This window comes from Mixophyes fleayi, chromosome 2 (genome assembly GCF_038048845.1).
Source record: "Mixophyes fleayi isolate aMixFle1 chromosome 2, aMixFle1.hap1, whole genome shotgun sequence".
Classification (NCBI taxonomy): domain Eukaryota; kingdom Metazoa; phylum Chordata; class Amphibia; order Anura; family Limnodynastidae; genus Mixophyes; species Mixophyes fleayi.
In genome coordinates this window covers 61,050,460-61,076,524 of record NC_134403.1, presented here as the reverse complement: position 1 = coordinate 61,076,524, position 26,065 = coordinate 61,050,460, and the positions used below count along the sequence as shown (strand labels likewise).

The 26,065-nt window shown below is 38.6% G+C and overlaps 1 protein-coding gene and 1 pseudogene across 2 annotated transcripts; one reads left to right on the top strand and one right to left on the bottom strand.

The window, feature by feature from the left end:
• The window catches only part of LOC142139809 (tripartite motif containing 13-like), a 693,488-nt pseudogene that overhangs the window by 394,974 nt on the left and 272,449 nt on the right, over positions 1-26,065 (top strand).
• Positions 848-26,065, bottom strand: RCBTB1 (RCC1 and BTB domain containing protein 1). 2 transcript variants are annotated; one of them, XM_075199078.1, is made up of 12 exons: positions 25,911-26,065; positions 22,039-22,206; positions 20,524-20,674; positions 19,795-19,961; positions 12,693-12,851; positions 12,173-12,280; positions 10,232-10,371; positions 9,231-9,421; positions 8,569-8,695; positions 7,682-7,833; positions 5,182-5,312; positions 848-1,907 (listed from the first exon to the last, which is right to left on the bottom strand). In XM_075199078.1, the coding sequence occupies exons 2-12, from the start codon at positions 22,162-22,164 to the stop codon at positions 1,767-1,769; spliced, it is 1,593 nt and encodes a 530-aa protein (XP_075055179.1). In that variant the 5' UTR covers positions 22,165-22,206; positions 25,911-26,065; the 3' UTR covers positions 848-1,766. The 2 variants fall into 2 exon arrangements, with proteins under 2 accessions (XP_075055179.1, XP_075055180.1); XM_075199079.1 differs by lacking the exon at positions 25,911-26,065 and adding an exon at positions 25,871-25,890.

Genomic DNA, 26,065 nt, shown 5'->3' with positions numbered 1-26,065 from the left:
ATTTGTCAGATGGGGCTGGTAGTTGTATTTGATTATAGCTCTAACAATATTTTATTGCCTATATAAACGAGAACCACCTTAGACAAGCTATGACTGTGCAATTTGTCATGCCTATTTTTTGTTACAGTGCGCTGGCTGAAAATCCTATGCCACTTGCTTGTTTGCCCCCACAGGCCAAAAGTTATCAACCAATCCCTCGTACAAAACGCATTAAAAAAGGGTGATAACTTGCTGCATGCGACATCAAATGACTATATGGGGCCAACCTTTGCTTTTTCCCTACACCCCCTATTTGTCTGAAATTTACCTGGATTAACAAATGAAAAGCAAACTTGGTAGTAGCGATACAAGTGAGCTTAATATCTAGTCAGCAAGATAGAAACATTTTTGTAGGACAACAACTAAAAGATAAGAATCTGAATCAAAATAAGAGCCAGAATGAAAAATAAATGGACAAGTTTACTTAACCAAATAAAATATATCCACTTTTTATTTTCAAAACATTATTTAACAAAAACAGATACAAGACAAATTCCAACCATGCCGTTAAAAGTGTACATCACCTTCACGTAGTGAAGGCAGCCATTTATTGGTGACTGGTTCCCATAAATTCAGCAGGACCCAGTGACACCACAAGCTTCAGTGATGTCACTAGTTTCTGGTGATTTAATAGGCTGCATTTTTAGGACTGAGCTCAGAACACAACGTGACTGCCTCTGTGTTGACAGGTACAGTTCATGTCTTTTTCGAGTAATAGATTTAAAGTGCACTTTTGGATTCTTTCTCAATGTAAGTCAATGCAGGAGTATGAAATTATATATATATATATATATATATATATATATATATATATATATATATATATATATATATATATATATATATATATATATATATATATATATATGGCCAAAATAGGTGATCATCAACACCCAAGCTCAAATAGCTCACATATTGTAATTGTGCAGAGATCCGTTCACATATTGTAAAAGGCAATAGACGATGGCAGCTCAGACTGGTCCCTGTACAAATTGTCCAGGTGTCCTGAAAACAGTACATAGCAGTAAATATAAGTGTGTCTGTGCAACAGGCCTTAAACAAAAAAAAAGCGCGCTGTGAGATTTATCTACATTTAAGATCTTGAGCATCAATTATCTGAATAAAGTGCAGGTAATTTGCAGAGTTAAAAAAGTTTAATTTGACAAGGGGATCTTCCCTGTCAGATAATTGTATCTAATAAACCCCTCAAAACAATACAACAGACCTCTGCTTATTGATTCTATCCAAAAGCAACAACTTTACCTGTACTAGAGAGTTCCCATTTAGTTACTTACGAAATATAGATTTTGAGCTATAGGACCGTTAAGTGTTGATACTTTAATGTTGTCATTTGTACTTGCAATTAAGTAAAATATTTGCTATTTACGGTGTCAGTAGCTGCATCTGAAAGTGCATAATCTCAGATTCCATCTGCTGTGCGCAAAACCACATCACATGGGTGGCCGACCTACATCCAACATGTACTTAATACTTCACATTTTAAAATGGAATGTTTACATTTTTATTTATTTTTTATTTTGTTTAAGATAGTGGTATCAGTAAAAAAACGAAATTGCAAGTTTTAGTCTGTTCCTTCAGTAAACTTAACTTTGGCAATTCCATACTTTGGATTACTTACTTAATGCCCGATATACAAAATGGATTACAAACAAAAAAAAAAATATATATATATATATATAATGGTGTCCGGCACATAACAGCAGATGTCAGTTCTTAAACCCTCCACATTTTCCAGCCTTCACAATAAAATCCTTCAGCAACGTGCCGTCCATTTGCCAGAATGCCGCGGTCTGCGTCACTCCTGTTAAATGGCCGACACAAAATTTAAAGCAAAAATCTTCCAAGTCCTGCAGTAAAGAAAAGGACAATTTAAAATCTAGATCGACAATTCCAGAGCTCATTCAGTTTATAAAAATATTTCCTATTAAATTGAACATTTAATATAAGTTACACTGTAAACTGCCCTTTTAGAGCAGTCCTTTCCATTGATGGACAAAGGGGATATGCTCAACAGTTTACACAATAAAACCAGAGAGGTAACAAACAGAAAAGCTGCAGCCTGAACAATGTCATCCTGACCACAGGACGGATGTTTCTGCAGACTCCTCTATAGGGTCATTCCACAGCAAATCAACACAGGGTTCCAAACTGACAGTTTCAGATTGTAATGAAATTTGGTGTACATGTCTGTACACCCGTACTGGATATCGTTTCCATGGAACGAGGAGGTTTATGTTTACAGGAGAAGGTTCGGGAGGTGGACCTGTTTCAACTTAACTGCACTTTTAAAAGGACTGAGGAACTTTGACAGGACAACATAAAGACAGCCTCTTTGGATAAAGTACCAGTTCCTGTTCTACTCTCCTTGAGATCTGCAGGCTTATAAAAAGTAAATTTTCTTACTCTGTGGGTGAACCATCTTCCTCTGGCTATAATATCAGTTTTCCAGTATTATACCTGGACATTTGTGAGATTTCACAAGAGACTTGTGACTCCTGTTGCTGATATTCTGACATATCCATGCTGGATTTGTTCTGTTTTCTTGCTGCTTTTTAAGGTACTTGCTTTCTGGCCAGCTTTATTAAATAATCTTAAAATGCAGATGTATTTACCTGGTTTATGAACTTAACTAATTGGGAATGAATCAGCATATGTCTACTTTGTTCATATACACACACACACATATCTATCTACCTACCAAGCGCCTGGGAGGTTTTCTTTGGAGCTGTAGATTTAATCAAATTGTAAAGCGCTACGGAATTTGCTGGCGCTCTATAAATGCCAATGATGATGTGGATTTAATAGGACTGTAGGTTCCCTATACTTTTCTCCTGTTTGGCAGCCATTATTCTTTCATAATTTAAGGGAGCGCAGAATAAGACCCATTTTTTTTCCTACTTGTTGTTAATAGCCAAAGTGTTATTGTGGGATCATCTGCTACAGCTTTCCCTTTGCACTGTTTGTTAAAATAATGAAAATGAGAACTATCTAGGCCTGTTCATTACTTTATCTCCTTTAACAATTCCTTTGATGTATATTATGTACAATGACACAGTATGTTTATACAGAAATATTTAAAACATTTGTGATAATTTTATGTCTTTTACATATAAGAAAGCTTACTACAGATCACTACCATTTGGTGCTGCTGCTCTGGATGGATGGTGCTACTTGATGGGGTGGAACTGCCTGAAGGCTTCATTTGTTTTTAGTATTTCCATTGCAGAAAGGGTGTACATTCCACCTGTTGGAGTTAATGGATTCATCTTACACAGAACATTTCCATCGTAATCCATAAAACATTCGGCTTCTTGGGGTATGAAAAAGATAGTGATGGACCAGCTGGATGGAGGACTGTCACTTTATCGCTGTTTTCATCTTTCTCCAGAATAAATGTGAGCCACCATTTCTTGTCAGACAGCAGTTACATAAGTGGGAGCTGATACTACATTATCTTGAGGAACTGAACAATGACCCTCTTGCTCTTTTCAAAGTGTCCCAAGTTGTTTTCGGCAACTGGCACAATTTATGGGCATTTATTAATAGTGTACACATCCATTCTGAAACGCATCTCATTAGAAGTATGATCAGCCTTTTTAAATGGGTTGACACAAAAAAGGTACTTGTCACTTTCCTCCATCTTTACTTCTCTAAACCAATTTAAACTCTAACCACTGCACAAAACCGATTTAAACACCACAGCAGACTGATTGGGTTGCCGGGAAGTTGCAGAAATCATTCCTTGGACTCTGCTGAGGGGTGAGAGGAGCATGTGCTGAGCTCTGATTAGAGGAGCCCATCACATACATGAGGCTTCTTGTGAGTACAGTGATGCTCCCAGTCTGCTGGGTCTCTCCCTCCTAGCACCCCTTCTTCAAGTTGCTGTTCCTCCCTGCTCCCAGCACACATTCTCCCAGTCTGATACTCCACTGTAATTAAACACTTCACTTTTTCAAATGTGACACAAATTGGTCTAGGGTCAGGTAAGATTAGGGTGAACTCAAGCAAGGAGTGTTCAGCACTAATTAAAGCCTACCCAAACCTATCCTGTCCCAGTAAAAGGTGGGCCTATTCAACACCATTAAAGTGTCTTTCCACATAAGTTCACACGCCTGCAGGTGCTGTCTGTAACATCTCGTCCCCAAACACACCTGAAGAGGAACGTGTATTCCTCTAATGAAGAACTGGAAAACATTGTTTTGTCGATTTTCTCAGATGTGTAGTGTCCCTATAAATACAATTTTCATGACTCAAAACTGAAAGCTCTTGTAGCAGATGATCCCGAAATAAAACTTGGGGGAACAATTTTTGAAATGTTTTTTTCAAATGAAAAATTATGGCTTTTTGAGAAAATCAAAATTTTGAAATAACATTTTCAATATTTGTAATTTTTATCTAAACATACTGCTGTGTTTTATATATCATATGAAAGCCCATAAAGAGGTTTAAAATGAGACATTGCCCAACTCTCTAGCTCAAAATCAGGTGAGCTACAAATGCAATTTAAATGTTAAAAGCAAGTTTTTGTTAAAAAAAAGTGCAACTTTAAAGGGGTAAAACTTCAAAACCAGTGCAAATATCAGTGTAAGAATGTAAGGTAGACTTTTTTTGTAAAATTGTGTCCCCCATTCAGATCAAACATTTGCCTTAAGAAAATTACAAACCCTGTAATTATTCTAATTTCTCAGAAGGCGATCACTTCGATCATGTCAGAAGATACTTTACTTTATATTGGCACCAGCACATGACTACAGAGCTGGAAGAAAGAATGTGTGCTATGAAATGTACATGCTGTACATCCTATTGTAGGACAGAAGCAATGCAATAAAACAAACTATCAACAATGAAAACAAAGGTGTCCAAACTCCCTGCCTGTCAGCAGAAACAAGTCCAGCTGATTGCTGCGAATTTAGCAGCCTTTTCGAGTTGGACAGCACAGAATTAGTGGTGAGAAACATTTTAAACACTAAAAGCCCTAATTTATAATAATGTAGATCCTCCATACATTTATAATGAAAGCCTAGTGTACATATTGTCAAAGGTGCAATATTCAGGGCAAAAAAAAATAAAGCTTGTATAAACGGAGGTTTTAAGAATAAAGAGGACATCCTTAATATTTACCTCTGCCTCATATCGGACTGCAGCGGAGAGTAGTAAGAACGCGTTGTCCACAGTTATCCCTCTCTTGATAATATGCTGACACAACTTCTTTAGTCTGTTTTCACAGTAAGATGTAGCAAGATCTAAGAGCCCTAGAAGTACAAGATGGAAATTTAGTGCATCTGTATTGAATTCCAATCTAAAGCACATGAAATGAAAATGGACAGGTCAAGTCAGGAACACCACGCTGATGTCTAAGCATAAAATAAAGTAAAAGTAACAAGTAGAGTGTTGCTAGACTGTTCGACATCAGGTAATCTGTGCATTAGGAGGATCATCAGACCTAAGGCAAGTTATATTTATTACTATTTAATGAATAAAATTAAACTAATGAAAGTATTGGAACTCAGATGGGATTCAGTTTTGGGTGGAATTATACTTTAATCACCCAAATGTGACAAAACCCATATTTGGTCTCTACATGTAGTTCTTCAGTAGGACCTCTTGCGAGCCTTCTATACCAGAGATTCCCAACTCCAGGCCTCAGGTACCACCAAGTCATATCTTGAAGATTTCCATTTGTGGGATGATAAATGACCCAGCCAAATAGATCAACTCTCCTATCCTTTAAACAAAGATATTTTGGTACTTGAGGACCTTTTCTATTCAGTGACTAACCAAATCTTTAAGATACTTTTTAATATATAAAATGCCACCAAGATTTTTGACTACTACAATTCTGACAGTTCCCACATGAACCCACTATAAATGCTACTGTCAGGCTCATAGCTCATCACAAATCCTGGTTTGCACAATTGTTAGTCCTTGCGTTGGCTCCTTTTACCACAGGGTACAGTTCAAAATACCACCCGCAACCGTACTCAAATATGTTCAAACAATACTTTAAAGTATTCTGCCAACTACACACTATGCTCATCCCGAATGCCTTCTTAGCTTCTATCTCACGAGCCTGCAACTGAAGGGGCACACCTTGGTACTCTAACTCCAGTCTCCTCCAGAAGTCACAGTTTACCCCGACTCCTCAACTTTCTGCTCTCTAAGTCACCAGTGCTTTTTCTGACCAACACACCATCAGCCAGACTGCCCTTACACATCGCCATCCTTTATTTATATAGCGCCACTAATTCCGCAGCGCTGTACAGAGAACTTGCTCACATCAGTCCCTGCCCCATTGTATCTTACAGTCTAAATTGCCTAACATACACAGACAGATTAGGGTCAATTTGATAGCAGCCAATTAACCTACTAGTATGTTTTTGGAGTGTGGGAGGAAACAAGAGCACCCGGAGGAAACCCACGCAAACACGAGGAGAACATAAAAACCTCCACACAGATAAGGTCGGGAATTGAACTCATGACCCCAGTGCTGTAAGGCAGAAGCGCTAACAACTTAGCCACTGTGCTGCCCAACATACTACACCTTCCCAGTTTTGCTTCTTCTCCCAATTAGATTGCAAGCACTCATGAGCAAGGCCCAGTTTACCTTAGGTTTGTAATTTGCAATGTCAGCTGTCTATTAACTGCATAGATTTGTAAAATGGGGTCACTTAATGGATGGGACAATCTCACCATTGATATGGTATATCATTTGCATTAGGTAGAAAACAACGGAAGTTAAATAAAACCTAAAAAGTAAAATAGATAATTTGACATACTGTAGTAGTGAATGATGGAAGGTTATTTCAGGTCAACAGGTGCACCAACAATATTTTTTTTTTTACTAAATTATGCCTCCCCATAGCCAAAGCCTTGGGGGCTCCTACATGGTCATTTTTGGGCCTCCTCTTGCAACCCTTACTGAAAACCAAGGGCTGTATAAGCAAAATAACCAATCGCAAGCTCTTGACTGCAGTTTGATACTGATCATTCCAGTTCTATGATAGAAGAGCCAGAAGACCCCTGGGGGAAATACCTGCATGTAGCAGCCCCTGGGTTCCAGAAAGGAGTAGTGGAACTTTATGTAGGTTGTATTACCACCTACATAAACTGGTGGTAGAATAAAAAAGGAATTGAGGCAACTGGAAACAATGGGAGGCATTAAGAATACTAAAGAGCAGGCACATTACAATGGCATACTTGCGAGGGCATTCACTACAACACCCAATGATTACATATAAATGTCTTTTAAAAAAAGTGAAAGTAGCACCTGCTATAAAAATGAATTTATACAACGAATTGTAGAAAAATGCATTTTGCTAGTTTTTAGGTCTTGACCACTCCCCACATCCTGTGTGACATAAAATAAAGATTTAATATGAAAGCCTTCACGGACTGTGTTAAAGAATAATTTATCTACTTTGAGTACTTGCAAGAATTTCATTCTTAACCTATCCCCCACAACTAGTAGTTTCAAAATGCATTGTGGTCAAAAATAAAAATATCCAGTAGTAAAAAATAAAAATATACCTTTAATGGGAATACTAAAAACTATAACCAAAGACAGAGTCTGTTTATGAAGCTGCAATGTGTAAAATACATTTTAGTAATCTAATTTTGATACCTATAGCATCTTCAGGTGGCAGGTCCACAGTATCAGTATACAGATATTGTAGGAAGGCGTAGTACACAGGGTACGAAAACTGATCAATTTCTATGACTTCCTTGGAGTTTTCATTCCAATGAGACTGGAACATCGTGCGAAAATGTTCACATCTAACAGAAAAAAAAAGTTGTGATTATTAAAGATAATTCTGCTTCTATGACAGCACTGCCAGACATAAGCTTCATGTAACTGAACAATGAAATATATTCCGTGCTTTCCTACAATATATTGACCAAACTCAAGGTGGGACAGACTGTTACAGAAATATGTTGGAGCAAATTAGCAACTATTATAAGTAAAGTTTTAGCATTCAGGAAAAATCAATAGGATACATAGATTAAATTTGGCCACACATGACTGGTGAAATTGGTCCAGCTCTGGCCTTTTGCTATGGGGGCAAGCTCCATGTTTAACACACTGGGAAAAGTTAAAGAGTTATTCCACTGCACCTTTATACTGATCCTAAGTGACATATCTTCCAGTACAACAGAGACCAGAATCCCAGGGAAAAGATAAGTAGGAATCACCTAGGTGGAGGGAAGTGAAGTGTAGAGCATTATAAAGTCTCAGGTCCAGGAAAGGTCTTGTGGGTGTGGTTCTTCTTTCGAAAAGCCTAAACTGGGGATTGCTGCAATTGGGGCACGATTGTGGACAATTTACCTACTACTAGTGTGGCAGCAACAGTAGACCCAGAAAACCAGGGTGACCCCTCTGAAGAGCTGGGATACCCTGAGCGGTTACCTGTCCATGCTTAATGGTAGAAGAGGAAATCCAGCCCCTCATGTGCAGCTAACAGAGCCCCACACAGACGACTACAAAGTTTTACAGCTACAAATAAAAATTACCGTATTTTCAAGACTGCTTTGTGAACATGTATATATTTTCCATCAACACTAAACTTCAAGTCTGCCGTTTCTTCACTATCAAATTCCCTCTTCAGAGACTCAGCAACCGTTAGAAAGTCTTCAGGTTCTACATGCAATAAGGAGCAGAAGACATAAATGTGCAAGGTCTCTAAATATTTCAAACACCCGTATGTATAAGTGATATCAAACACACAAAAGTAGGTATTTTACAGATATTATACAAGGTTGTATTCTACATACTACAAAAATATATCTATACATTTCTGTCCATACATTGACCTCCAATCTATCTTTAAGGGCCACTAAAATCTGTACTTTGACGCCCACCATGTAACTTAACTTATCCCTCCTTCCATCTCCTCGTTCTTACAGTGCTTCACCAAGAAGTGGTACTAGGCAAGCTCACAGTATCAGTGCAATACTGCGATTACACTGTACTGCTCTTTCCTCGGCATAGCTTCTAGGTGAAAGCCAGCACCAATAAGGAAAACAGTTTTAGGAATTGGGGGAAGGGGCTTGTTCACAGAAAGTTGCTTTAACTTGTGGTTCTGTATCTTGTATATATTCCAGGACAAAAGTAGATCTCCATAAACCACTGATCATATTCAATGTCACTAAACAAGGCAGCCATGACGACTTACCTACAGAGAGCATGCGCCACATCACAGGTGGGTTTGAAAAACAGGCAAACACGTCGTCTGTGCAAGTAAAGTTTGTCAGATGAGGGGCAAGAATAATTTGGCCACGACACGGGCCCCACATATAAACCTGTCCGCTTTGGGACTTGGCAGCAGAGGTATGAGAGGAATGGCAGGCTGCAATTTCCACAATCCTGTAGAAATAAGAGATATTTTACAGATGTACTAAGATGCATGGACATTGTAAAAGTGACTCAAAATAAATGTTCATGCATCTCAGATTTTGTGTGGGAGAGGGGGGGGGGAGTTAAACTTGACAAATTGATTTTCCTAAAGCTTAAAAATATATCACTGAGCCAAAGAGGATTCCAATTATTTGATATTGTATAAAATCATCCCTTTTTGTCGATTTAGAATTTAAACAAGGAAATTATGACAAGTGTCCAGTAGGTGTGCGATCACATGCCTAAAAGGGACAGAACCCGACCTCTGAATATGTCTGGGCCCCCATAATAATGATGTGCTATTTCCCTGTTAGGTCAACTCTGAAAAGTAGTAATCCAGTGTCTATTAGAGCAAGAATTATTTATTGTTCAAGCACTGAATTTCTTACTACACCATATTGCTGATCAGTCATATTACGCTGCAGTGAGATAAATAGCATTCATATATTATTCAGTGAACTTCTGGGAACAAAATACAGACATCAGAAGCAGAGCTGCTTTTTAAAACCTGCCATTAAGTGTCCAAAACAACCTTTTACAACTCTCTGTGATATTATATACCCGAGTATTACTAAAGACACTTAATTGAATCTGATTTAATCCGGCAGGAGAGTTAGCTATGCTGCGTAATTAGTATACTAGTTGGGCTGAATAGCACACGCTGCTCGCACTACTTGTTGGTCCCTCTAGAGTAAACGGTTGGGGAGGGGAAAATTCCCCAAATCCCTCTGGCCAAACCTTGTCTTTAAATATATCAAAGGGGGGAGAAAAAAAAAGTACCTTTCACTTGTGTCAACTCTGACAGGAGAAAGCTGGTTGCTTTTGTTTCCGATCCCCAATTGGCCATTAGTGTTGGCCCCCCATGAGTAGAGAAAACCTTGATCACACAATCCCAAGGTATGGCTATAGCCACACACTAGCTGAAATTAACATAGACATTTGAGAAGTTAAAATGACATGAAGTTAGATTTGTATTTTTAATGTTACTGCTGTAGCATTGTGCGAGATGAGTATTTGATGCACCACACATTCAAAACAAGTTTTACAGGATATACCGATACTGAAAGAATTTAAACTGTCACTTTCATTAAAGGTTTGCTGCACCCAAATGGGACAACTATGTATTTTTTTGGACCGATACTTGCCTTTTCCTGGCATGCAGCACAGTCTTGCTCTGAACAGAGCAGACTCAGCTCTTTAGTAATCAAGATTGGACACGCCAGCAATCTGCATACTACATATAGGAACACACGATATAATGCGCTTTAGGCAACTCATGGGAGGTGCCCATTCCTAGACCAGTTACCAGTGGGAAGCGTATTTCAGACTCTAGTAAGCCAAATCTAAAAGGTAGTGGATTTGTAAAAAACCTCAGATATTCTTTACAAGAAAAACTCCACTTCTCACAAATGTTATACTATTTTAATAGTTAAAAAACCAAAAACATGCATGTGTCTGTAATAAGCACCATTAAAAAACAAAAAAGTACTCAAAGTTCAAACTGACATTTAACCTGCTTGGGCAATGCCAGGTACAAGAACTGAAAGAGTACCCAACTTATAAAAACATGTGTTTAAGCTAGTTTGTGGGCATGAAGTTCTTTAATGGCGACTAATACAGAGGGACATACATAGGTTTTATTATTCCTCTGAAAAGAATATGCATAAACATATGCCTCCCAAAGACAATGTTGCAGGATAGCTAAAAGTTATAGTTCCCATAAGCATAGAGAAGAGTGTAGCGCTAGACTGTTACAACCATCATGAAACATGATAGAATATACTATTGTTTGACTGTTATCCCCTTCAGCTCTACTCATAACACTTAGCTGTAGTCCTTCATTAATGAACAGACTTCATAATACATCAGCATAGGCACACATGTTTTACGGAGTGCTCTGTCAAAATACTGAAAATGTACAATACATGAAAGCAATATATAATTGGAATCATCCATGTTTTGTGCTGTATTAAAACTGCACAATGTACTCAGACGCAAAAAAAAAGGTTTGCAATCGTGTCCCAGTACAGTATATTTTTACCTCCATCTATTTGGCTGCATGTCACCATCTATTCACTGCATTTGTATCCACTGATGTTTTAATGTGCAATTTCTGTTTTTCTATGTTGGGCTTTTTTTTTTTTTTAAAAACACATTTATGGTTTTAAAGTGTACTTGTCACCTACACAGTGGAGGAGGTCACTTTGTTGGCTGAATATTGCATCAATTCACTAGGCCCTAGCATTGATAGGGACCATGCTCATTCATATTGAGTGACTACTATTTGCAGTCAATAGTGTATTTTATTACATACTCAAACAAGGTATGAAGTCAGCAACCACATCAATATTACCCCACAGAAGCAGTACAGAGGCGCTAAGAGGTCTGTATAGAAGAGCCAAAAATACAAATCAATCCAATATGAAAATATGGCAGCTTTTTATCATAGAACTGTCAGTAGTAAGAGCTGTGCAGTTTATAACTGGATATCCACCAATATGTAAGAATGTTTGTTCTAGTCTCAAGAGATCAATGTCCCCAATATGAGATCAGATGCTTTGGTGACAAGTCTGCACTATGTCTTTATATCAAGGCATTTCATAAGAGCTTTGTAGGGCAGACAGAAAAATAAATTGAAAGTATGCAGCTGTTGTAACATTGGAGTGTATGACAAATACACTGAGATATTTTTTTTTAAAGCAAAACAAGTATGAATTTTACCTGAACCACACAGACTTGCTGGACAAATACCACTCTACAGGGGATCAGCTGATTTCCAGTACTTCCCACTCCAAGTTGACCAGTACCATTGTACCCCCAGCCATAAACCTGGGAAAAAGTGCAACAGGTTTACAAATTAACCAAACACATTGCAATTCAAAGGACTACTCAGATTTTGATTCCCTCAATTCACCCCCCTCTATATAGTGAGAAATAACGTAGGTCTGCATCCATTATAATATTGAGGTCTCCGAAGCGAGAATGTCAGAGGGCATTTAGGGGAGCAAACCTCTTCAGTGCCAACACAATCCCTGAATTCCCAGAATATAGAGTCAAGAATGCAAAATGCTTAGAGATGCAACCAGGTCGACATGCAGCAGCTTACACATGGTCCTGATAATCTAAGCTTACTCCATGCACCCAACGTATACTCTATTTTCTGTTTGCAGCATATACACAAGGTACAAGTAGTTTTGAAAACCAGTACATGCAGAGGAAGCAAACTGTATACTGAACTCACCTGTCCATTGTCTGTTACTGCCATAGAACAAGTTGGTCCAGCTGCAAGGGCTATAACTACCTTGCTTTGTAGCTGGGCAGACACTCTTCGAGGAATGGGTTGATTTGCAGTGGTCCCTGAACCAATTTGGCCACAGTTATTATATCCCCACGCAAATACCTAATTGGGAGAGGGGAAAAAGAAAAAAAAAAAAAAAGTCAATTACAGCATTCCAGTGACTGTCATACAGAAAGACAATCACCAAGTGCTTATTCTAGGAGTTACAATGCAGGCATCTCCTAAACTATGTTGTGGGGAGGATAATGCCACGAGCAGAACAAAGGAAACTTTAAATGGGCTTCAGTAGATTTTTAGGAAGGGTGCTCCAAAGTATGTGATAATCCCTTATGTAGAAAACCTTCATTTTCTAGCATTACAAATATTCCATGCCCATATTACACGTTTATACATCATTTAATATGTTCAGGGGCACATTGTCCATATTTTGTATGTTTGTTGCACATCAAACACAATCCTGTATACAGTGGTCATTAATTTAATATCTGCTTGAGAATTGTGGCAGAGAAAAATATTTGTTACCCATTAAAAAAAAGGGTAGGAGTGGGAGACAGGGGATAAGTCATGTGTGAAGAGGCAAACCATTAAGAGAAAGCTATATCCTATATGTGGTGGGATGTAAGATCCATCATTTATACTTCACTATCGTAGGCTTGATGTGAAGAAAGTGCTATTTTGGATTGTTTTAACTTCCTATTTGGGGGGTTTGTTAGGGTTCCAGGTCATTTTTATTTATTTTTTTTATAGGAAAAAAATAGTAACAATACGTTAAAATAAAATTTAATCAAACAAAAAAAAAAAAACAATTCCACACATCACTGTCTTTTTTCATGCCACACAAAATTGGGTTATATACACACACACGCCACATAACATTTCAAACGAGAATATCACAAAGCAGTACAGAGTTAGCTTGGATAATGCAGACAGAAGAATGGAGAGTCCATTGATAATGTACCCTTCTGACATGTTCGTAGATGGGATAGTTAGGCTGCATAGTAGCAGAATCATAATTAGAGAGTGCTAGACCATGAAGGTGTTGGGGAAGGAGCGCCAAAGTTAAATTATCTCCACCTATATCACAGTGGAGAGGTATCTGTCCACCTTACTAAAAATGTTCTTCATTGTATACACAAGGCCATGCTGGAGAATGGAAAGCAATTAGGTTGAAAAAACATTTTAACTGACTGACAGTTACCAATAGGTCATTTATTCCATATATTTTCCTCAACCACCCTCTTAACCTCAGTACATTATCCCATTACCACCTGTTATACAACTACCCCTTGATCACCATTGTTGTGCGACAGGATCATTTAGCTTATGAGTCACTTTTACCTTTGCAGTCTGGCTGGGTCGACTGCAAATGTAGACTTCACCTCATGTGTCAAACTCCCACTGTCCAATAGATTGTAAGCTTGCGAGCAGGGCCTTGTCACCTTTGTCTGTTTTACCCAGTTTGTTTATTAGTTTACTATGTTTGTCCCCAATTGTAAAGCGCTACGGAATATGTTGGCGCTATATAAATAAATGATGATGATATATGTACATTACTTTTGAGTGCATCCTGTACTGGGAATAAATCTAGGTTTACATATTCTCAGTTTAGACACTCAGATACTGAAACTACCCACATCAGGAGCAATTGTTGTAGAAGTTCTAGAGGGTAGTTCTCAGAATCAACTGGAATAAAGCGGTTTTCCTCTTGTCTAACTCCTGAGTATTTGCCAAATTCTTCTACTAACTCTAATAAAGGGACTTAACAAGGGTTCTCACACAAAGAGATAAGGTTATCTGCATATAATGCAATTTCACCAACTCTTTCCACTCCAATATGTGCATCATCTCTAGTTACTAGGGCCAGCAGCTCTATTGCCACCATGAATATTGCTGGTCATATGGGACACCCTTGAAACATGCCTTACCCAGTGGTAAATGGTCTGTTACCCACAAATTGGACCCAGCAATGCCATATGGGCAGTGTACTAATAAGGGATTTGAGCAGCATGACCCTTGTCTTATCTGAGGAGCACTTTTCAATTAGTGGGTCATCTAGCCCAGGTGCCTTGTTATTGGATAAGGCCATAGTGATATGCAGATCTACGTAGTCTATTCTCAGCAGATTAGGTTGGCAGAGTTTGTCCAAATCAGTAGCCAGATGGGAGTATAGGGCAGCATGGTGGCTAAGTGGTTAGCACTTCTGCTTCACAGCGCTGGGGCCATGGCCTTATCTGTGTGGAGTTTGTATGTTCTTCCCGTGTGTACGTGGGTTTCCTACGGGTGCTCCGGTTTCCTCCGACACTCCAAAAACATACTGGTAGGTTAATTGGCTGCTATCAAAATTGACCTTAGTCTCTCTCTCTCTCTGTCTGTGTGTCTATGTTAGGGAATTTAGACTAAGCTCCAATGGGGCAGGGACTGATGTGAAGGAGTTCTCTGTACAGTGCTGCGGATTCAGTGGTGCTATACAAATAAATGATGGTGGTGAGTATGGGCCCTTAGCAGACATGTACAGCTTTTGGTAGGTGTTTTTCAAGACCGTGGCAATTTTGCTCACCTTTGTGTGTTGTACCGCAATGCTACCTGAATGTGATGGAAACGCCAACAGGGATGTTTTAGTGTAAATAAAAAAACTTAAAAAAAAAAACATGAAGCCCCCACAAAACAGCTGTGTCTCATCTGATATAAAATAGGCTTTTTCTGTGCTGTGTTACCATATAGGTAATTGTTTTAATAAACTAATGTAGCAGAAGTAAGGGTAATTGTTTAAACAGATTATAGATAATGTTATATAGATATATATATATTATAGTAAGCATTAGATATGTTAAGCCATTTACAAAAAGGGCCATCAGTGAGGAAGAGACTACAGTTTATGACATCCCCCATTGCCTGTCACCTTGGGGCAGAATGATCCAAATTGGTTTTGGAACTCTTGAAACTCAGTCAGACAAGTTTATATGGTACTTATTTACATCAAAAATAGTCTTTATGAGCTCTTGTTTTAGAGACCTGGAAGATTGTATTATGGGAAAGAAAAACATAGGAAATAAATGATGGGAAAAGTTTCAATGATATAGGGAGGTATGATGTATAAATATGTGACTGTATGAAGTTAATTGCTTCTTTTTCCTTAACTGCACTGAGTAAGGAGTACAATAAGTGAAGTGCAGGAGGAGATGGCGTTGAAATGAGAGGGTGATCCTATGTTATCAACAGGTAGCTATAACCATTTATATTCTTGCAAGGATACATTATGTGTATTAATTATTGAGCGTTTTGTCAAATAGTCTTGTGTTTCTGTTATGTAGTTAAGGAAGAATAATTAGATGACTTATTGTGTTTTTTATTTTTTAACTTGTATAACTGTATATAAACATTAGTAGAGCAGAGTTTCAATGTCAACTTACTTTTGGAATCATTCAAACTATAGATATATATCAAGACTGCATACAAATATATTTATGTCAGATTGCAAAGGTTTGAACAAATAAGTTCCACATAGTCAATGAGCCAAGGTTATACATCAGTGTATACCATACTATTGACATCAACGCATGTCGAAGATAGCGAGTACTGCAAAGGAAGACAAATCACTCACCATAGGACGGCTCTCTGAACCTGGGATAAAAACAAGCAGAACTCTGATATTGCACCTTGAAACAAAAACACCCAGGTGCTTATTCCTCTACACCTTGTTACAAACAGTATTATGCTATACAGAGGACAGAGTTTAACTTACTGAAGATAACGTGTTTAAAGTTGTTGTTTTACAGTTCTACTGTATAATCTATATTTTGTAATTACATAATCTGTAGGTTGTCATACTATTTCGCAAAAACTGGCAGAATATGAAACTACAACAGGGTTTTTAGTTAACAGCAGCAAGACAGAGGTCATTGCCCTTTTCACAAAACCAATAAAGAGATGGAGGTTTTCCTTTTACATGGACTACTGGGACACTTAGATATATGGGCTTAAATCTACCAAGTCACCGCTCAGGATTATGCTGTAGATATTCTGAATGAGATTCCCAAAACATTACATGAGCTTCAGTCCGGCACATCTGTCTATATCCTACTTAGAGAGGTCACCTTGTCAAGAGGATACATTTCCCACAATTGTTATACCCCATACAAATGCTAATAACTCTCCCCACAACAGACATCAAAACTTTGAATAAATCCCTTAAAAATTTCATATGGCTGAACAAGTGCCCAAAAGTTAGATTACAGGAAACCCCTAATCTTAGTGGGGTAAATCTACCAAATAGTAACGGAAAATAGCTGCAAAGTATAGATATGTCATGGGCTGGATAAGAGGTATATACACACACACACACACACACACACACACCTTTTGACTTGAAGCTGGCTATTAGTCCAGATACACACCTTACTGCACTCCAACCCTATTAGTCCCCCAGCTAACAAAGGTAACCCTTTGATTTATTCTGTGGGTAAGGCTTGGAGAAATCCGCTCCAAATCAAAATGTTGCTTCCAGATATTCCTTGCCTTCCGATGATTTCCAAAAAGGTAACTTTCAAAACTGGAACTAGGACTAAGTTTTCATTTTCAATTTTTACACACCAATACCCTGAAACAATTGGATTTAATAAGTATGTTCTCATATATACACACACTCAGTAGAAAAATTCCCACATTTACATTTGTAAGATATTTTGAAAGCGCAAGATAAAGAAACAGTTGGTTTCCATTACTTAGAAAGAAAAACTATAAAATCTTTCAGACTTCCTTTACTCGAAAACTAAAATACAGAATTGGAGACGCACAGAATGCAATCTGCTACAAATGTCAACACCCAGACAGATCTTATGCATCGTTTATGGTCTTAGTCAAAGTTGACAAATTTATTGCATCCACTCATTTATATAGCGCCAGCAAATTCCATAGCGCTTTACAATTGGGAACAAACATTAATAAAACAATATTAGGTAATTAGGTAATACATACAGAGAGGTAAGATGGTCCTGCTCTCAAGCTTACAATCTATGTGACAATGGGAGTTTAAAACACAAGGGCACGTGCTACATCATATTGCACATTGATCCAGCTAGAATGCAAAGGTAAAAAGTATTGAGTAGGCTGTATGATCAGTCACACAGCAATCAGTATTGTATGATCAGTCACAGAGGTCAGAGGGTTGTCTTGTGTTAGCTGTGTTGAGGGTGGTAATAGGGTAACCTAGGGAGATTAAGATGCTGGTTGAGGAATATCATAAGCTTGTCTGAAGAGATGGCTTCTCAGACAACACTTGAAGGTTTGAAGACTAGAGAAAAGTCTTCTTGTGCGAGGGAGGGAATTCCAGAAAGTGGGTTCAGCCCAAAAAAACTCCTGTAATCAGGAATGGGATGATGTGATGAGTGAAAGTGAGACACGGATATTGTGCAGAAAGGAAGTGTCGAGTTGGGAGATCTTTTGAGACAAGTGAGGAGATGTATGTCTGCAATTTTGTTGGCCTTGTATGTTAGAAGAATTTTATATTGGATTCGTTGAAAAACAGGTAACCAATGTAGAGACTGACAGAGCGACTCAGAGGAAGAACGGTTTGCAAGGAAAATCAATCTAGCCGCTGCGTGCAAAATAGATTGTAGGGGTTCAAGTCTGACTTTGGGAAGACCAGTAAGGAGGGAATTACAATAGTTGATGCGGGAGATGAGTGCATGAATTAAAGTTTTTGCAGTGTCTTGTGTGAGATATGTGCGTATTCTGGAAATGTTCTTTAGATGTATGTAACATGATAGAGCCGATGTGGGGAACAAAGGATAGTTGCGAGTCAAGGATTACACCTAGGCAGCGAGCTTGTGGGGTGGGATTTCTTGTCGTGTTGTCAACAGAAATAGAAATGTCAGGCAGGAAGCTTCTGTTTTTGGGTGGTAATAATTCTGTTTTTGAAAGACTGAGTTTGAGTTGGCAAGAAGACATCCAAGATGAAATGGCAGAAAGACAGTCGGTAACGGGAGACAACCAAGATGGCGAGATATGCGGCTGTAGTGTATGGTACAGCCTCCTAAATTCACCTTGGCAAGCTTGATCCTCTTGACAACTCAATCTGCAGTTTGTTTGCTTTGCTGTCTAACTACAAGAGACACCACTGTGACAATGACTTATTAGATCTAGGCCAGCTGTCCCTGGAGTCCAGACAGAGAACATTTTATTCTGTCTGAATAAATTACCCCAATACCTAAGCAGACTTCTTACCACTGCAGTGCACAGTATTAATAAGCTACGATCTACATCCATTAGCCGGCTAATGGTTCCAGAATTCAATAAGGAATCTGGACGCTTGGCCTTCTCCTACCGGCTCTACATTTCAGGAACATCCTACCTGAGGCACCACTTAAATCTGCCATCTGTGTAAGATCTTTCAAAACTTCTGGCACTGTTCTATAAGCAGGTTCGATTGTAATACTTAATGTCTTCTATTGGTTATCAGGTCACAACTGTATACGATGTATCCAGGAAATACTTGAAAACAAGACTCAATGTATTTTACTGGCAGAATACTTAATAAATGATGAGATTGAGGGGGCATTGGGACTGGACTGGGACTGCAACACATGAGATTTCCTGTATTTGAAGAATTGTTTGCAATAGGCAAAGTGCACCTTGAAAGGACGATACCCAACCTTTAGCAGCTCTGAACTAGTGCAAAAAATCATGTACATTTGTGGAGGAACACCCCTTAAAAAAATGTGCTATCTACACCTTGTCAATTAAATCTCACTCTGTAAAAGGAAATATTTTATCCAATTCTGCTGGACCTACTCCATACGGTGAGGAGTGTCCTCCTCGTTTACTCTTCCCATCAACCAGTCCAAACTCCCGATCCTCTGCAAACAACAACTTGATTTGCACATTAATGTTTTGGGAGAAAACTAGTTGCAGTTACGCAGACAAAGCAATGTGGCACCAAAGAGGATTCTGCACTGGGTAAATGAGTTCTACTGTTTGTAAGCAACTGGTAGACTTTAACAATACATTAAATAATGTTGCAATGTCAAATTATAACAAACCACATTACCTCTCCTTCTGCAGTTAGGACCATAGAGTGATGAGAGCCACAAGTCACTTGCATCACCTTCTTTGTCAGCAACTCAACACAGATCTGGATAGGAACTGTACCCTGGACTGTATTGCTATTTCCAAGCTGGTTGTAAACATTATGCCCCCATGCATAAAGCTCACCATCTACACAAAACATTCATTAGTTAGCATTACCACAACATTCTAGCTTGTCAGGAAGTAAAAACAGCAGGCGAAGAGGAAATCTAAGCTGCCCTTTCAGTAGACTACATGCTGGCAGAAGCACAGTAAAATAATTTAGTGTTATTTGTACTCTTTCTAAACCCCATAAACATAAAATGATTACATGGACTCCAGAGAATGTTCAACTTTCCAAAATGCATAAACACAAAAAGCCAAGCTGTTATACCCTAGGTTTATTGTAATTGAAAATGTGAATACCAACTCCTATATAGATTCAACTTATCTTTTATGCAGCTTTTTTCCCCTTATTAACTGAACATATATAGTAAGTAAAGAAAGTGCTAAATTAGAAGAAAAAAAACAAGCAAACAAGAAAAAAAAAAATATATAGCAAGATGGAGACCCTATTTACAGCTCATGTTTAACCAGGATAGGTGCACTATTTCATTATAGCATACAAGCTAAGATATGTAGCCAACTAATTACCTGCAGATTGCTGAGGCACAAGAATGTACATTGTTTGATTTCTTTCTGTCTATCATACCTTCAGTACAGAGCAGAACATGTGGGCCACTTCCATAACTAATGCCAGTTATTTTCTTGCCACAAAGGGTATCAAGTCTTCTTGGTGTCATAGTGCTTTGATTATCTCCAGTTCCTAGACAATTACTGCAATTCTGCCCAAATGCAAATACCTGCAAAAGAGAATTTGTAATGTACTACGCAGTCTGAGCAGTCAAAGTATTAAAGTAATAAGTACAAGATACTAAGTCAGAAATGAACCATGTATTTATTCTTCCAAATCATTAGGTGTATTAATGGGCACTGGTGTTTGTCAGCAATAGGGTTTTCTTCCGTTTCACCAGTATAACAAAGGGTTACCTCCGGCGATAGCACTGCTACCTCTGGCAGTAACCCTGTGGTTGGAATTAATCGAAGAAAAATCACAGCATAAAGCGGTTTTTATATTTCAGTAAAAAAAATTAAATGTAAATATACACATACGTATGTATATATGCATTCATAACAATGGACAAGCTTGTGCATCATTACAAGACATTAATAGAATGACAGCAGTTCAGAATATGCCCAGTAAGTGATTAGTCAGCACCAATAAAAGTACCCTAGCAATCTAGCTAGTGTAACTACCCTGGCCTAGCTAATGGAGACAAGAATGTAGCTCTGGGATGAAGCAAGAGATTTTTAAAACATACTTAATTCATATTCGGGAAGTTTACATCTCAGTGTTCTCCCCAGAAAATTTTGCCAGCCAGGTGGCATTAAGAAGCTGCCGGGTGGGGACTGTTGTAATACTTTGCAATAATAATGAAACGTTTTGGAGCTTATTGCAAGTAAAAACAGCTGGGTAGAGCACCGAGGAAACAGGTACTGGGGAGAAAACTGCATCTACCCAAATCTGCACAAACCTTTCAAATGGCTTACTCAGCCCTTCTGTTACACAGTAGTACAAAACCCTTAAACAATGGATTACTATAAACATTTGTATTGTCAAAACAATGTAAATGGAACATTGCATGCTGGCAACTTTTAAACAGCTGTTGGAGCAGGAAACCTGCACTTGGTGACACTCTCTAGGTAAACCATTCATTTCAACAGAACAGGGCAAAACAAAACCACACAGGATATAAAAGCAGGAAATAAGCACCTAGATGACAACACCCTAAGGCAATAAAGGTCTTTAATATATTTTTTCCCCATCAACATAATACCCAGCTAATGAAAAAGTCAACCAGATGTTAAAGGTTAAGTGAGATCTAAGCCCTACATATAACAGTATAATGTGCAGCTATGCTGGTCAGTTTCTGGACAGGTATTGCTAGCTATGACTAGGTATGTTAGCATGCTACCCAGTAAATGTATATCTGCATAAACAAACAAGTACATGCCTATATTTTGCATAGCACCATTGATCTTTTATTTCAAGTAGCACACTGTACATTTACATTATATATATTACACACACAGAAATGTGTTCCTGTTAAATTGTGTGACAAGTCAAGGCCTCACAAGCATCAGCTGAAATGGCTTTCCATCTTACCTCATTACTGTCAGTGGTGTAGATCACTTCATTGGCACAAGTACCAAAAATACATGCTTGTCGAACAGAAGCTACCTCTTGGGGTGAGAGCAAAGTGAACAAAGGCCACTTCCCAAAATCCACCATGTCTGAATCGTGTCTCACATTAGCTGTAGTTGGTTTGTATAGCTAACAATGGAAGAATGAGAAAGTTATATTTCAATAGATAATTTAAGTACATTTATTAATGCCATCACAGTGCCCCTCAGGTGTATACTCCTATCCAGGAAAAAGTCACGCATGACTAGTTTCCACTAGCTACCTGGCTTTATGCCACTATATAACAAGCCAGAGGGCAATCTAAATTGGTAGTGTGCCCATTCTGGGAAAAATGCAATATGCCCTTGTGTGAAACAAAGTATTTTATTTTTTTTTTAAACCAAAATGTCCTCATTTATGGGAGTCACATGGCTAGGAGCTATTGTTTGGACTACGCACAACAATAATTGTACAGAATTTCTGCTTGGAAGCATCTACTGCGATAAGATAATTAAATAGCACAAGCTGTTACTTGCTCGGTTTTATCATATTGTGCCACTCATCTTTTATTTAGCTAAAATGGCAACATATTTCCTAGAGGCATTTCTCCACCCTATGCTATAAAAAAAAATAAAAAGCAGTCCTTGGATAATGAATACAATATCAGATAGGCCTTTAAGAGATCAGTGAATACACATGCGAGTTTTAAAACTCAGTGGGGCCCCACAAGCAAGCTTCCTGCAGAAAACAATGATAGGAAATAAAAAAACAAAATATATCATAAACCTAACAAACTGTAGACTATACAATATACAAACTATAGAATATACAATACAGTGGGTTAGAGGTCATATATGATCATCATCATTTATTTATAAGGCAGCACAGAATCTGTAGCACTGTACAAATAATAAACAGATTGTACAAAATAAGGGGCAAGAGAAACTATAGAATCATTAAAAATCGATACAATAAGAGACAATAGGGAAAGCAACTACATTAGAAGACAACTAAAGGAAACCTTACAAAGAGGACAAGGACACAAGAGGTAGAGAGGGCCAAAGCTTCATACAATGTGCTCTTCTACCAGGACACCAAATACACCTAAAAATATTCATTAATTTGGAGAAATATGAAATTTCAACTCGCTGTCCTGGGGAGAGTTAGGAATTTATTCACTCAAAATACATAATGCATGCACACAGTAAAATGACAAATAAAACTCGCCTGTATTATGTCCCAGAGCATTTGCGATGGCGCCAGATTGTTTTAGCCGCCGCAATTAGAACTCTGAGACATCTCCCGGGAGAGTTTGACATTTTTCAGGTTACTATGCTGGTAAGTCTACCTAGCAATCACATTGATCATGCAATCAAGGTGAAATTGAGTAGAGAGATCCTACAAGGTACAGGTGCAAAAAACAAAAAGGGACGTTGTAATTTTTGCATAAATTTGATAGACGTCCACATGTTTCCACAAAAACTGCTGGGATGCAGGTTTACAAGTTGTATTAGTGGATCATTGTTTTCAGATAAGTGCAGTAATAATGCTTGTGTTACAAGGGTTATGGAACTGCATGGTCCTTTAATAACATCTTAAGGGGTCTATTTATTAAAGTTTTCCCCCCTCGTAAAGCCCCGAAAACGACGTTTTCGGGGCTTTACCGGTAAAATCATTATGTATTAAGCTAGCATCGCAGCAGATATCAGAGATATCTGCTGCTTTGCACCTATTACCGTTTATCTGAGCGCTCCCCATAAGTGTATGGGGAGCGCTCAGTATCGCTATGTAAAAACATCTGGCAATTGAAATCTTTCTCAATTTCTACATGAAAATGTACGCCATCTGAAGCTGGCGTACATTTTCACAAGTGAATGTTTTCTTACCTGTCAGCTCAGCAGAGATGGTCGGCGTCTGTGTGGAGGGGTGGAGGGATGTGATCCCTCCCAGTCACATGCCAGAGTTCACCAGAGTTCACTGCTCTGGTCACTGCTGCCGAGAGACGGATGAGACAGATTGACTCTGCTATTACCTCTGATATTAACTACAGTAAAGCACTCATTTAGTTAAATTTATGTTATTTTTCCAGACCTTTATTATTTTTTTTTTACCATGAAATATACCCATCTAGCTTAATGTACATTTTATTAAACATATATATTGTAGAGATTCATTCATTAATTTACTGATTCTTCAGTAATGCTGTCCGTCTCACAAGAAACAGACAGTGGGAGATGAAATGCCTGGCATTTACAGTCAGCGCATGGGCAGTAAACAAAACAAACATAAGAGAAGATCACCGCAGCTATCAAAAAGGAGATAAGACTGCGATACCCTGGTAAATCACTTCTCAGGGACTGCAGGTTATCGGCACTGCTGTCCCTGAGATTTTTTTTAATACATTGCCGTTACTTTTCAATCCTTATCAAGGAGATAAGGATTGAAAAGTTTCAACTGAAAAAAACATAGGGTCATAAATAGACCCCTAAGGGGTATATTTAAGAAAGCAAGGTAGTGCACTATCGTGCACTTACCGTGTAAATTAGGCCAGGATGTGCTCTCCGCAAATTTATTAAAGGTGCATCGCAGCAGATATCATTGATATCTGCTGCTTTGCACTCCTGATCGTTTTTGCGAGCAGTCACCATTCAACAGAATGGTGACTGCTCCTGGCCGCAATCTAACAAGTCCCGAAAAAATATTTTTTTCGGGAACTTGTTGTGTTAATGTACGCCAGCTGAAGCTGGCGTACATCATAGGAATTACTTGTAAAAGTTGTGCTCTTCGGTATGTCCAGCTCTGCTCCGGAGAGCAGAGCTGGACAGCGCATGGGCAGGGAGTGATCTTGTGATCCCTCCCTGTCACAGCCTCAAGCTCTCCGGACGGCACATGCGCAGTTGCATGAAGAACTGAAAGTACACTAAAGAGGAGGAGATCCGGAGCCAGCGCGACCGAAGAGGCAGTGGTGAGTATGGGGTTTTTTTATCACAGAAACAGCAGTTTTTCGGAACTGCTGTTTCTGTGTTTCATTTTTAATAAATTTGAGAAATACATCAATCCTTATCCATGCGATAAGGATTGATAAGTATTTCTCGTTTTGTCCGATAAATGATAAATGTGCCCCTAAATGCAGTCAGATCTACACTACCTGAACAAGTACATTTATGAAATGGGGACATATAAACATGCAACAAAAAATTGTCTTTAACCTATATCAACTGATCAAATATTTGGTTCTATGCTAAAAATAGTACTAGAAAAATGACAGTCTAATGGTAGGAACTATGTTTGAATGGTTAGCTGAACAACAGTTTTCACAAAGGTCTCCGGGATAGTTAAAGTTCAAATCAGTCTGCCTTCGTGCGACATCTCTGAAAGACAATCAATTCACAGGTTCCTAAAAAAAAAAATCCTTCATTCACTTCAACTGGATCATCGTTATATAAATGAAAACAGGAGTCACATGAATATGTCTCAGAGCTGACGGACATACAAACGGGTTCAATAACTCATGAAAATAACAATAGCTCCGTTCTAACCTGATAACCTTACTGAAACCCAAAACAAAAGAACAATGGTATAATTACTTGGTACAATGTACACATGTTACCCAGGGCTGTCAGACAAGGTTCTGTAAACCTCACATGTCAAAAGTAACACATGGACAAATAGACAACTTAAACTCTACAGCTGCCGTGGAACTAAAGATCCCAGCATGCCCCGATAGCCTCTAGCAGCTAACAAATCGCAAGAAGCCTAAGAGATTGTGCAGTCAGAAGCAGAGCTGATAAGGAGATTACAATAAACATCGTACTGAATGCAGTGCCCACTGCAGCTGGCAGCTAGGTTCTCACCACATGCACCGGAGAGTAAGGGTCGAGTCTGACTTCCACCTCGGCGGCGGAGGCTGCTGGTCACTCCGCACGCCACGGTCTACGGACCCGCCTACGGGAGCGCGCAGCCAGATAGGCCAACCTCTCCCGCTGACGGTATTCTAGCCACGGGCGGG